We start from the raw sequence: 14,858 nt of genomic DNA, 5'->3' as shown, positions 1-14,858 counted from the left end.
TTAAGACCCTCAAAGGTAAATCTGTGAAGTTCAGCATAGAAATGACAGTACTGTGTGCCTGTTCAGAAGTGTGGAATGAACATTGCAGAATGCAAGATATGATAGCTAAATTCATGTTCAGTATTCAGCTTCCACTCCCTTTAACCAAGAGAATGAGTGACTTTCGAAAGTCTCAGCTGGAATAAAGACATGTAAATACAGGCCTGTTTCAAGAGCATGAAAGCTGTTTTTAAGTATTAACAGGCTCGGTTCCCCTTTTGCAATTTCGAGATCCTTTGAGTCAGCTGTAAATTAGCCAATGAAATCAGATTGTAGCTGTTTTCTTGTTGTGCTTTGTAAACGTTACATACATAATTTTATTGTATATACCTTTGTTATGTATCATGACACTAAAATGTATCTATATTGCAGTGGATCATTTAATTTCCTGAGGTGGTTAGCTCACGGTCTGAATGATGACAATTTGCACAGAAATCTGTGCTGCAATGGTTAGTGACCTTGTTTCACCAGAACTGACTTGTTCAGTCCATACCTTCTGTCAGGAAAGTCCAAACACATAGTGCTCTAAATTTGTTGAGGAGAGTTGTAAACATGTAAACATTGGAGTGAAATATGTTGCTAATAAGACTGAGTAACAAATATGTTGGTTAGGAAGGTGAAATGGGGGAGATCAGTTATTGTGTAGATGTCAGAAGTATGACTTCCTTTTATAACCGAGCATGCAGAAGCAGATAGAATTATTGGGGTGCTTGGTCTTCAGTGGCAGTCCTTGTAGAGGTCACGGGAATGTGGGTTGTCTTCATCTAGTTGTCTTTAAATAAAATTAATTTTAAATTGTCATAGAAGTCATTGGTCTGTTTTAAAAATACCTAATATCAGAAGCCTCCCAACGGGGAGACTTTTTCTTTTTTTTTTTTTTTAATGGTAACAAATCTAAAGAATTAAGCAAAGCTGTTCAAGTTATGAGGAGAGTTCATATCTTTCTTGAAAAATATCAAGATCTCTTGGAGAAACCACATCTACAGAAGCTGACCAGATATCCAAGACTTCTTAGATTTGAGAATTTGTCATGCTCTCTATCTGGCCAGGTAACTTTATAGACTGTAATGATTCTACTGTAACTGGATCTGTAGCTGAGTATCAACAGTGTTTTCTTAAGCACTGAATAGTGTGTAAAAGATCTATATTGAGCTTATTTTATTATGTATTGTGCCGTAAGATTTGGAACTGTCTACTCTTCCTTTCAGATACTGATCTCTAGTTCCATGGTTAAATTTCTCTGCTTGATGTGAGGGCTAGTTGGCACAATATGCCACTTCCCCTTTAGTAAATAGAACTTTACATGGCTGAAAAGATACCCTTTGAAACATGCAGCAAGATAAATTTGCTTTAGCTATGTCTGCCTGTGGCCTTAGCCGTCTCTTAGAGGTACCTGCTGTTCAAATCATCGTATCAGCTGAACTCTGCATGCTAAAAAGAACTGTGAAAAGCTAAGTGATGAGCAGCTGTGTTCTAACAGGCCCAAATATACTACTTTAGAAAAGGAAATCTTTGAGACTGCAGGGGTGGATGAAAACTATTCTGTTTGTTGTTAACAATATTACTGATCACCTCTGAAAGAAACTGATACTGAATTAGTTAATATACTAGTTTATTTAGTATGCTAAACAAAACAAAACATCACTGAGTAAACTGTGTGATGATCCAAGTGATAATATCCTACTGGCATTTCAACAACTGGGCCAAATCTATAAAGAGAAACTGAGTTGTTACCTGAAGAAAAAAGGGGAAAAAACCAACCAGCCACACAAAGGCTCTTGCCACTCAGATCAGATGTCTCTTAAGCTAGGAAGTGATAAGGTCCAAGTTATCAAATATGTTTCATAATAAAGCTTTAGCAATATCCAATATCAGTAATACAAAGTTTACTTTAGAAAATGAACCTTTACACATTGACATTTTAACAGCTGCAATATCAATTAAATAATTGTTTCTAAAAAATTAAAAAAAATAGGTAACTGCACATCTTTCAATTGCACATTCTTTTTTTCCAGGCAGCAATATATGTTAAAATAGCTCTCGAAATATACTGAACAAATGTCACAGTTCTAACAGTTGGCGAGATTAGCCTCTCAGCCCATTTGTAAAGGATGTTCAGCAGTTACAATCAAATAAATTGTTCTAATTATTTTCCAAAGCTCTTATTAAGTTAAAAGTAGTACCTTCATGAAGCATTATAAAACCTTTGAAATCAGTCTGCAGTTTTAGTCTACAAAACTTCAAATATAAAGTGGGTTTTATATCAGTACAATCAAGTTCGATTGAAGTGTTCCAACTACATGTAGAATTGCTTCATTTTTCTCCTCTTGTATTCTTAAGAGTCAGGAAGATCCAGGACACCTCTAACATACTTGTCAAAAAGTCCCTTGCAATACAAATTATTGAGCTTAGTAAAATAAGTTTCTTAACTATTTTCTTGTTTTCTTGCTGGGCAAAGCAAGGTTTACAACAATATTTTCAAACTATTCCTGAAAATTCTTCTGGATAACAGTACATTTTAGTCTACTTGTAGTCTGTAAAAATATATACATACTAACATTTTAGCTAATCCAGGAAATCTGGGCTTTGACAACAGCCCTCATTGCCACAAAGATGACTAAGATAATGATGTAAGTTATTCTCTTCTCTATTGATAGTAAAACATGCATTAAGGACAATTCAGAATCCTATTTCTTGGAATTAGCTCTGGTGTTCAAAGTCAGTCTTTGGCTTGAAATCTCTTTTATGCAGCATTAAACCACATGCAAAATGTTGCTAGGAGGTACTGGCAAACCTCTGTGCAGTCAGGTAGTGCTGCTGACCTACCATCAACTTATTTAAAACCTTTTTCCTTCCAGTTTTTTAATGTATGAAACAAATTGATGACAGCAATGGAACACAGTAGTAGAAAAGATTGTTTTAACTCTGCTTGGAAAATAAAATTTACTCAAATTATTTTTTACTGTCTGGGGAGTCATGCCATACGTAGATAAATCCTGCACAACTGTTCCTCAACTAGGGTAGAAATGACCTTATTTAGATCTTTCTATGTTAATATTTCCTGAATAAATGGAGTAGTCTTTTTAGGCAGGACACAATTAATTGACCAAGGAATAAAGTCAGAAATTGGTCATATTGTGTTCTGTTATTTGACCAGTAGGGGATGAAATTCTGAGTGAAAAACAAACTTTTTAGGTCTATCACAGGGTACTAATTTTATATATTGAAGACTGCACTGTCTCTTAAAGCATTAGTAACAGCAGTCAACATTTCACTTCTAATAACGTAATAATGAAAAAAGCACCTCACTCCTGTAATGGCTTTTGGTAGAGTCAATGGTGAAGGATGACCAAATGATTGAGTCAGAATGACCAAGGAATCAACTTGTGAAAATATCAGAAAACCAGTAACTACTGATTTAGTATCTGGATAGACTGTAATTTTACTGTGACCTATTGTAAATATAACATCCTGCTTACCATTTATCTCCCCTGTAAAACCTTAATGTTGAGCTATAAGGCACTTGGACAAGAACTGAGCATGCTTGAGAAGCAGTCCTAGGACTGTATTGAATCAACACACCAACAATATCTGCTTTCAAAAACAGTTTATCATAGTCCATTTGCTTTATTCTCTAATGGTCTTTTCACTAAAAGATGAGGTATATGCTTTAAATTTTAATTTTATCAAACTCTCATGAAACACATTAATAGAAATGAACAGAAGGTATGTTGAAAATAAGCAATTTTAAGAAACTCAACAGGGCTTCTGAATAACCCTAACTCATTAGGTTATTTTTTTTTGGTCACAAAACACAAATGTTTTCTACAACCTTCTGGCAGGAAGTTTTATAGGTGCCTTATCTGTCTCTCTAAAATTGTTCCGTTTCTCTCGTTTTCATTATAGTGCGATCAGCCTCCATCCATGACACACTTGCTGTTATCACACTCAGCGTTTTATCTTCCAGTAATTTAAATTAATACCTTTTTAAAACTTCTCTCCTACAGATGCAGAACATGACAAGAATGTCTAGAGATAAAAGCAGAACAATTCTTAGGAGAAAAATGAAATACAGTAAGACGTAAAGATATGAACGTAAATAACTATAAAAGTAACAATGAAGAGAATTTTCACCACCTTCCATACTGTAATGCAGACACAAAGGGAAGATCAGTAAATTTTGTAAATTCTATAACTATTTTTCAGCATATTTAAGAGAAGAATGCACAGCCACAGAAAAACTGAGGCCAAGAGTTTAACACAAGTCAAGCTGAAAATTAGGTCAACGTTTCCTAAACCAAGAATGGTATTTCTAAGTATTCTGTCACAGTAAATATATTGGCAAGTCTTGCAGGGATTTAAATTTAAGTAATATTTCTGTTATGAAGTTGCAAAGATAATTTGGAGTTGTTGGGTTTTGGTTTTGTGTTTTTTTTTTTTAAAGATAACTTCTAGTAGCCAGTGAATTCTGAAGAGATATTAAACATTCTGCATTCTGATCTAATACTTGCCAGTTGACATATCCACCTAATGCAGGATGATTTTATTTAAAATCTGGCACCAGCTCTTGCTGGAGAGTGAATGCTAAATGAAATGGAGCTTTAATCTGAAATGGTACTACTATCTGCATAATCTAACAGCTAAAGCAAATTATCTCTTGGATGCAAAAAAAAGGTTAATAAATTAGAATATGTAGTACTTTTATCCTTTGTGTCATATTTCACAGACTGAAAATTCCATGAGTTCTGGATCATTAACACTTCAAAATGCCATTTTCCTTTTTTCTGTTGTTACACAAAAAAGGAGATCTTTGAATTTTAAAGCCATATTCTCCTAATGCTTTCATCAAACCCCCAAGTTAGTATCTGTCCACCGATTCCCAAACTGATGCCAAAAGGAACCGAAAATTAGTTGTGACTGTTACCTTTCATAAAAGCATTTCAGAAACATAGCTGACACTCTTCTGTAACATATAACAAGAACACTGATACGGTGTTTCAATTTCAAAAGCATAAACCAGATTATCGAAATTATACTAGAAGCTGCACTTCCAATATACATTAAATACATCCTAGAAAAAGAAGATATCCAAAGGGAGATCCACAAAACAGTCTTCAGTAATGCCCTTCAACATCCTTTATTTTCATGGCTCTCCCTGCTCCCTGCCTATAAGGTGAATGCTGTTGTCTGTACTCTTACTCATTTAACCCTAGTGCAAGTGCTGCTGTACTGAAAGACTGACGCCGCGGTTCCCCACCACCCACACATGCCCCAGTGGCACTTTTCGGGAGGCTTGCATTCTTAAAGATACAGCATATGTGGTCATACTTGTGTCTTTAACAAAACACGACATTTTTGGTTGTTTCTTCAGTTTGGATTCATACTATAAAAATCACTTTAGTATACTGTACTTGCTGATATGCAGCCTTGTTTCTAACACAGAGATACCTGAATCGGCAAGAATCAGGAGGAACAACAACTGTAAAATCACAGGTATCCCCAGTTTTTAATGTGCTAAGTAGCAGTTATTTAATTCCAGCTTAATTAAGTATGGTTATCTTCCTTTTCACTCCCTCTTCATGTCTCTGATTTTCTTCGAGTAGATATCTTGTCTTCGGCAACAGAAAAATATTCTGATGCACTGCTGGTATCTGTAGAGCCAGATGTTTGACTTAGCTCTTCAGTATCAGAATCACTGTCACTTGGCATTCCTCCTGCCTCATTTACTGTAAGCACAGAACCTCCTAAAGATGGATCGTTGCATGCACTGGAAACAGACCAAGCTGCATTTGGGAACTGTACAGACTCGGGTTCATCTTCCTTCCTAGAAGAGGAACAGCTGTTTTCAGCAACAGTTTTACTTTCTTCATCTTTTACTTTTGTTTCTTGTTTTGTTGCTGTAATAAGTAGTTGAGCAGATGATTCATTCTTGTTTTGAACAGGAAGGACAACTGAACATAAAGGCTGACTACAAGAATTACTATCAGCAAGCATTTCTGTACTCTTAGTTTTCTTAGATGAGTTCATAGGAAGACCAAAAACTTCACATTTTGGGCTAGAAGCAGGCTGTGCACACTCTGAAGATACAGGCTTTCCTAGATTTACAGGTGTTTTGTCAGGAGATTTCATCGTCTCTTTTTCCATTTTTTCAGTACCATTTCCAGACAAAACCACTGAGGAAGTCAGCGAATCAGAAGTATTTCTGACAATACTTCCAAATGAAAATACTTGTGAAGGCAACGGAAAACAGTTATTTTTGAAGGAAAATACACAGTTACTGGGGAGAAGGGGGGACTCTGAGACATCATTCACCGCAGCTGCTGTGGTGGTTTCTGAAGTACTGCAAGCCACAGATGTGATGGATTCTGAGGCATTAGCTTTTTGTTTCCATGAGAAACACAGTGTCTGTGTACCACATTCTGCAGTTTCTTTTGCAGCAAGTGTTTTTGCTTTCATGTGAGAGGATGTATTTTTGTCAGATGGCTTCTCAGATTGGCTAAAAAATGAGGATAATGGTAAAGCCTTAAAGGAATTGCTGACTCCTGATCCTGCAAAACAATCTCTTTCTGAATTGCTAAGGGGAAATGAAAAATCTGGTTTTTCACTTTCTGCTGCATCAATATTAGGACTGGTTGACACATCTGAAACTGTGATTTTGGTTACAGGACCATGTTTTCTAAATTTGCTTTCATCCTGGTTATCAGTTTTATCCACATGATCACATTTACCTAGATAAAACTGAGGGAAAACAGATTTCCTGTCTTTCTTTTTAACAGAAAATGTACCTGCATCTTTAGTAAGTCTGGGTAAAAAGCTGTTACGTGCACTGAAAGCAAATGCTGAAGCAGAAAGTCTCTCTGCAGAAACATCTAGAAATTCTGAATTTGAAACAGTTACAGCTACCGATTCTGCTGGTTTCAAGCCAGATGAATTGCTAGAATTTGTGTCCATTTCATTGGAAACAACTGCCGATGTCTGCATTGGCAATTTTTCTTTAACTGCTAAGTCTTTAGAGTTTTCTGATAAGGCTGGAGTGGTTACTTCCTTTGAGCTTCTCTCATGAAATGATTTTAGGTCACCATTTGTTTCAGAAAAGTTCGTATTTGTGCATGGGATGCTGTGATTACTGGTTTCAGAAAAGCTTCTCTCAAAGCCTTCTGCTCTTTGCAGGGTTCCCATTTTTACTTTATCCGTGTTACTTGCTTTGATTGGTGAAGGTACAGAAGGAGTTCCTGAGGACCTGTCCTTTGGAAAGTATAAATTTGTAACTGCTGAGGCTTTATTTGCAGGTAAAGTTTGTGTCTTCAACTCATTGGTGAGCTTCTGACGTTCCATATAGTATTTGTAACGCAACTCCTACAATTACAGCAAAGAATCCCATTCAGTAAAATGGCATTTGTGGATTCAGTGGTTATAAAATTCACATACAATCCTAAGATTGAACAAAACTTTTCATATATTGTATAGCGTTTATAATGGATTTTTCCATTGGTGCTAGAAGGCAACAGAACACAAGTCATTATGGAAAAAAGTTCTGTAAAAACAATCAACCAAGATACACAGGGAACATTGACAACAAAGTAGGTTTTGAAATAGGAGGCTACAGAAAACTGAATTTAAAGTCACTGCCAAACCCAGAAATGGCTAAAAATACTAGCTTAGACATTAAGTGACAAATTCTCAAATTGTCACGAAAAATAACTATCTGAAACCAATTTAGGGTTTTTTTTACTAGATACAATAACTATATAAACTGTTCTCAATGGGAATAGAAAACAGATGTTCTTCAAAATAATATAGCAAAAGAACAATTAATGCTATATTTAAAGGTCCTAAGCAACTTTTTAATTTAATCATCTGCCATTGGTATTCTCAGAACATACGTTATTTGATTCACTGCCAGCCATGTTTCACTAACTGTAACTAAAATAATTCCGTACAGAACAATACTCACTCAGCCACCCACATGGAACTGCTAGTAAGTGAAAAAAAAAATAATCTAGTTGTATAATTAGATCATTGGAAATGAAGCAAAAGAGACTGGATTCAGTTTCACATCAAATTATCAGGAATTTAAGTAGTCTCAGAAGAGTGAATTCTATTATCTTCAGAAAACAGAGCACAGGCAGATTACTTTCTCTTCAAATAGGCAACAGAGAAGCTTATTTGGATTAGAAAGCTACAGATCTAACTCCAAAAGCCACACTAAACTATAGAAATAAGTATTTAATATCAGTAGTAAGATTAAGTTCCAGCTTTCTGAAGAAAAATAATAATAATAATAAAAAAGATGAGTAAAATTCTGAAAGCTTTAATAACCTAGTCAGATTTATATTCTAGAATTGAAAGAGTAACTTTCTACCAAGAAAACTGAAAATTATTACAAAAGCTTATTTAGAAAGTTGTGTCATAACAAACAGTAACTTAGCCATACTTACAACAGATGTTCAATCATACCTCATGACTCATGTTTTGAAATGCTGGCATTTCTGACACTGACATTAAATGAGTACAGATTCTGCTACCGTCTGCTAGTGCTTCCTCCTGTCCTGCTACAGGCTGAAAAATGTTTTACAGCAGACATTACATTTCATTTCGATATTACAAAATAAACAAAATAGTACAGTATTGTAGCTCCATAGTCAATAACTTACAAGAAATGCGTTGGGTGTGTTCCTCTGGTCCTGCCATTGCTGTACATTACTTTTAAACAGAGTATTTTTTGTTGAGTTCTCATTTCCTCCAGAAGGTAGATCTATTAGAAAGGAGCACAAGAATACTGATGGTGAGCATATTACTTATGGAAAAAATACCAAAAGGTTCCTATGCATCTAAACATAGATTCCAATTAAGAACAAAATTATATTGCCTTAAGCGGCCCTAGTACTTGCTGAAACTTCTGTAATATAAAGCAAGAGGCCCATATAAGAAGTTTTCAAAACGCCTGGAGATGCCTGCCTGGATACAAAGACCAACATTTTCTCCTATGAGGCAAAAGCATTTAATCAGAGCTTAGTTAACATTTAGCATGGTGACAAGAAGTGCCCATCTAGTTCAGTGACACACTTCCAACAGTGGTGGTACTTGTTGTGTAGGAAGATTATAATGATACTTCCCCCAGGTTCCGAAAATACAGCCTAAGGACTTTCTGCAGAAAGTATAGTTATAAAATGCATTTAAAAGCCCTTGATGAATTTACCATCCATACATTTTCTCAGATGCTTTCTGAACACTTGCATGTTTTTACCATACAGATTGTTTATTAGCAATTAGTTCCCCAGGTTAGAGGTTCCTACTGATTTCCTGAATCTTGTCCTATATTAAGTCCTTCTTCCTTACCTTTAACAATGTCTACATTAACAGGCATCAACTTCAAAGCCAAGATTTCATTAACTACAGCTTTGATATCCATCTTCTTTTGAGTATACTCTGGTGGTTTTTCATAGCTGGATGCTATATTCATCAGGTCAAGCTGAGTTTTCATTCTGGAAAAGGAAATAAAAAATAATGCAAACAAACTTTTCTTAAGGCTTACATGCCAACAACTAAATTTCACTGGCCTAATACAGAAAAAATACTTTAAAAAGAAATCACTAAGACTGAGAAGAAATCCAAAAAAGTAATAACATGTGAAGTTTTCTAATTTTTTTTCTTAAAACTACTTGACAATTCATTTGAAATAGGTTTCATACGCAATGAAAACTGCAAGAAATAGTGTCTGCAGTTCAGCAAAAAACATTACACACAGCCCCCCTTCCTGGTGTACTGTACCTGAATCTAAATTACACTTTTTCTTCAGAGGGCATTGCTGATGTCAGTCTGAACCACAACATATTTTAAAGAACTTAATTTCCAAAATTCTTTCTTAAACACTGCTTGAAAAGTGATAAGAAATGTAATTAAGAATCATTAGAAAGAAATATACAGGATACGTGCACTGCAAACACAAAAATGAAGACACTGCAGAATCTCCATACATGCCTTTAGACTTCAAGATTTCTGTAAATGCTCTAGGCATGCTTCCAGGTTCCCAAGTTTAAATAAGACATCTAAAAATATCCAGTCACTGTGTATTAGTGAATTCATATATTCAGTTTTTGTCAGGGGGCCAATTCAAAAGTTATTATCTCTAATCTCAGACAGTACATCACTAAAATTCTGGACACATTACCTAAAATTTTGAATATGGAGCATCCAAAAATCTGAAAGCATTATAATGTCTTAATTACTAAATACTATTTCATGTTAGGTTGCTGTGTCTGACCATATCTAAAGTAACCATTTTCTTAGCTTTTAATCTTAAAATTACACTAGAGAACTAACAAAGCATAAAAAAATATATATATATACCTTGTGTTCAAGCCACAGGCCACCTATAAATAAAACAAGAATTTATAAGATATGAATGAGTTTTCCTCCAACTCTCAAAAGGAGGAGATAATTGCTTTATCAAAATACTTCAGACTGAACAAAACTTCATTTCACATAACTATAGGAAATAAACCTGTTAACATTGAAAAAAAGAAAAAAGCATCCAAATGTAAAAAAAAAAGGTATGTCTGCAGCAATGATTTATATTATAATACTTTGTGTTAAAGACCCTCTTCAGAGCCAATTGAAGACATTCAAATAATAGTTCATGACCCATATGGTTATCTAATCCATTTCAGATGTTCAGTTATTTGTAAACATTCAAACGAAAGACTATTTTCTATTTCTTGGTGAGGGAAGCCTCTGCTACTGCTCTCAAGATGCTGTTACACTAAGATTTAAAAAGGCTGCCTTTTATTTTTAAAGCAGCCAGGTAATAGCAGTATGAAGTACACTGCAAAGCATGGGCAAGGAAAAGTAAAAAACTGACTGGATTATAGACTAACTGCTTCCCTATAAAAATCTAGTGATCTCACTATACTGCATCTTAAAACAGTAACAAAAGCCCACCTCACTGAAATGAGTTGTGTACTGTTACAGTGGGTAGGTGGGAAGGTGTTAAGTTCAAAGCATACTAATCACTGGATTCAGAATATTTCTTCCAAAAGTGGGAGTCACTTTAACTTTGTGTAAAATTGAAATTTTCTTTAACTAGTTGTTGCCAGAAACTTACTCAAACTAAGTCCTTTCTTAGCTTCTCATTTATATGAAGGCAGCAAAAAGACCCATTACAAAAAACAGCAGCATGCTGCTATTTCTTAGGAAAACATAAGCCTCGAAGTTGAAGAAAACACAAAATTCAGCAGTTAGTTAAGTACTTTGCCCCGTATCTACCATCTGCCTAAATTCTATACAACTGTAGCCACAGTGTTTGACATAAGATTAAAAGGTCTACACTAGCTTTGGTGACAGTGAAGATTAAGCTTGTATCTTGGGTTCCTCTAGCATTTATCTCTAAATCAGAAACAGCATTTTTCTCTGCAGTTCCCTTAAACTCTATGAGGAAGACTTTCAGGGTCTTGTATACATAAGCACACACGCTACATAGTACAGTGTATGTCAGAAGTACCTAAGTTAGCTTGGATAGGCTGATTTATCTCCATTGCACACCTCAGTGGAAAGTTTACAGCAGATTTTAGTATCAGTATAATCACCTTAGCTCTGGTATCCCAACACAGTACTCCACTGTGCAGCACAGACAAGTTACCAGTTCTGGCTCCAGTCTTTCCAGAGAAAGCATTTTTAACATCTTACAAGTTTAAGAATGCAATAGAAATGCTTCATACAGAAAGCATTTGAAAATAAACATGAAAAAGCAAATAAACATGAGAATTTTGAAAGCAGTACTAGTAAATAACTCACTAACTAGCACCAAGGCAGCTTACTTTCACAGCTGGTAGCATGATATAGCAAGTTTTACAGCAACAGCTACACAGTCTAATATGAATGTCATTAGTATTCAGTGAAGAAAGAGTCTACTAAATTCACTCAAAAACACTCATAAGCTGCAAAGAAAGCTTTTCAAACCTTTCTAAAATGAAAAACTTAAAAAAAGCACAAAGTGATCAACAATTTTAGTCTGCTTTTTTCATTAATTGAATTCGTTTTTCCTGATTCAGTCATAATCCTGATCTACTGTATAGCAGGCTCTATTTGAAGTTTGTTATACAACTGGGATCAAATAATACCAAAAAGGCCATTACCTCCAGGAAGCGCTGAGGATCACACTCATGGACAAGCTTTTCACAATCCTTCAAAAAATTCTCAATGGTCTTCTTGTGAGTTTCCTTCATTTTCTTCCAAATCTGAAATTCTTTCTCTTTTTTAATTCTTTGATTTTCAACTTCTTCTAGCAATTGCCATTTCTTCAATTCCAGAGTCTTGAAAACTTCTCCAAATTCCAGTGCAATTATTTCTGCATCGTTGTTCTGCACCATCTAGAAATACAAGAACATAAAACCAGATGAAAATGCAGTAGCAGTGTCTACATGGGGTCACTTCCTTTAAACTCAGAACACGTCCATGCCACAAGAAGCACAAGTATGCTTCATGTTGTGATTAACCTATCATGATAACAGAAACAAAGACACACACACACGTGTGTGTATATATATTAATAATATCCAGCATCTGTAACTCACATTTGTATCATTTGGTTGACTTGAGATTTCATTCATCAGCTTCTCATTTATTATTCTCATTTTTTTCAGACTGCTGAAGAAGGTTAACTGCAAGACAATTGAAACATATTATGACTTTATTCACTCCATAAATGTCAGTTGTTATCAAGAATCAAATCATGAGATGTTCTGTACAATGTATTAAACAAGGGTTTTGACTCAAAACATCACTTTAATATTTAAGGCTCTCCTGGATCAGTAGACAAACTTATGCTAGTTCTCTCAAAGTAATGTTTCTAGGCTCACCTACAATACATATTGCTAGCATGGCTACAGGATTACTTTATAGTTAAAACATTGTTTCCCTCAGCCGTTTTTTTTTAACCTCACCCCTCCCCTCACACACACATATCTATCACAACTTATGTTTTAATTCTGCTGTTCCAATTTGACAAGCAACTGTGTAATACTAATTTTTTTTTTCACCTCACACTGATAAAATAGAAAACTTGTCTGCAACAGAGTTATTTCTGTTTGGTTTTAAACTAAGATTATCAAAGCTTTTTCCTTCTTTACCTCATTACATTATCACTAAGTTTTACCTACAAGGTCTAGTGTAAAGACTTTTCCCCTGGTTTCCCCAAGTGGCACACAACTGGTGATGGGAAAGGCAGAAGGGAAGTCAGTGCAAAAACAACTTTAGGCTTAAGGAAGTCAGTGCTGCACTTACATTTTTATACCTATGCTCTTCATTGCTGCCCCACAGTTGTTTCAATTACTGCACTGAATGTGTACGTATGACATACAGGTATGACATACCACCCTGAACACAATTTGCACAGGACATGAAAAGCTAGTGGTAATTAGTATTTTAGCAAAAATCACAGCTACCACTGCAATCAGCCAACAACCATTAGGCCAGGCAGTTGCTTTCCTCATGCAAGCCAGAATGTATCTGGGTTTTACATTTATTAAATTACTTACCTAATCCATCTATTTCTAAATATGTCATTATCTATGACCCAAGTTACCTAAGACAGTTCAGAGGGTCTATAAACAACCTATCTGTGGATGGGCTGGTTTGGTTTGTGTTTTTTTTTTTTTTTCTTCTCATTTTTGTTAATAGGACTAGCATTTTCCTGAACTTGGAAAAAATGGATCCAGGCATGGAATAAACTCTCAGCAGCAGTATGTTTTTTTCAGCAAAGACTGCAGCCCACCACAGAGGGCTTTTCCCTGCGGTTCTGAGTAAGAGCAACGCGGGCCCGGTGGGATGGCCCGTGGGACGGCCCGGCCTCCGAGCCGGACCCTACGCGGAGGGGACGCGCGCGCTTACTTTTTCTTCCTGGTAGACCGTGTCTATGAGGTTGACGGAGTGGAAGATGCCTCGGTGCTCCTCAGAGACACACTGCCCACACCCCGCCTGGCGGCACATCCGGCAGTAGAGCTGCACCAGCCGGCTTGGATGCTTCTGGCAAGTTCCTCCGAGCGCCAACGGAGAGAGCAAGCCGGGCCCCTGGCCCTGCTCTGCCTCCCCTCCCTTGGCGGCCCCGGCCGTGCCAGAGCGGTAGAGCTTGACCACCTCCGCCAGGGTAGTGTTGACGGGCAGCGCGGCGGCGCCGCCCCGGGGTAGCGGGCACAGCTTCCTGCACAGAGGGCAGGACACCCGGACGCCGGCCCCGCCGCCGCCCGGCCCCGGGCCCCCCCGGGAGAGGCGGGCCTGGCTTTGGCCCCGCTGCTGCTGCTGCAGGCGGGCGGCCTCGGCCGAGGCCAAGCACTCCAGCACGCAGTCCCGGCAGAAGTTGTGCGAGCACTGGGGAAGCGTCACCGGCTCCTCGAAGAGGGACAAGCACACGGCGCACGTCAGGCTGGCCTCCATCTGCGACAAGTAGGCGAACGGCCGAGGCCGCCGCTCCCGCTGCCCCGGTCCCGGCTCGCCGGCGGCCCGGCTGGGCGTTCCCGGCTCCTCCCGCTGCCCCGGGTCCGGCTCGGTGGCGGCCCGGCTGGGCGCCTCCGGCTCCTCCTGCTGCCCCGCTGCCTCCAGCTCGGCGGCAGCGAGCCCTGCTGCCGAGGGGCTGCGGGCCACGGCGAGAGGGCCGAATACCCCGCGAGCGCCGAACTCCAACGGCTGCTGCCAACCGCCAACTTCCCAGGAAGTGGAAGCCGGCAGCGGAGGGAGGGGCGAGGAGGGGCGCGTTGGCGATTGGGGAAGCCGCGGGATTGACACCGCCTCTTTCCAGTCAGAGCAGGCGGGGGGCGGGAGACGGC

General features: G+C 37.8%; 1 protein-coding gene across 1 annotated transcript; it reads right to left on the bottom strand.

The window, feature by feature from the left end:
• Positions 1-1,634: 1,634 nt before the first annotated feature.
• Positions 1,635-14,749, bottom strand: LOC121091652. Its single transcript, XM_040601691.1, has 8 exons — positions 13,927-14,749; positions 12,612-12,698; positions 12,174-12,407; positions 10,390-10,412; positions 9,379-9,524; positions 8,694-8,794; positions 8,497-8,598; positions 1,635-7,395 (listed from the first exon to the last, which is right to left on the bottom strand). Exons 1-8 carry the CDS (start codon positions 14,467-14,469, stop codon positions 5,617-5,619), a joined length of 3,015 nt encoding a protein of 1,004 aa, XP_040457625.1. The 5' UTR covers positions 14,470-14,749; the 3' UTR covers positions 1,635-5,616.
• Between the last annotated feature and the right edge of the window lie 109 nt (positions 14,750-14,858).

The sequence above is a fragment of the Falco naumanni genome, chromosome 1 (genome assembly GCF_017639655.2).
Source record: "Falco naumanni isolate bFalNau1 chromosome 1, bFalNau1.pat, whole genome shotgun sequence".
Classification (NCBI taxonomy): domain Eukaryota; kingdom Metazoa; phylum Chordata; class Aves; order Falconiformes; family Falconidae; genus Falco; species Falco naumanni.
Note: the sequence above shows the minus strand (reverse complement) of the source record. Positions and strands in the feature narration are given on the sequence as shown.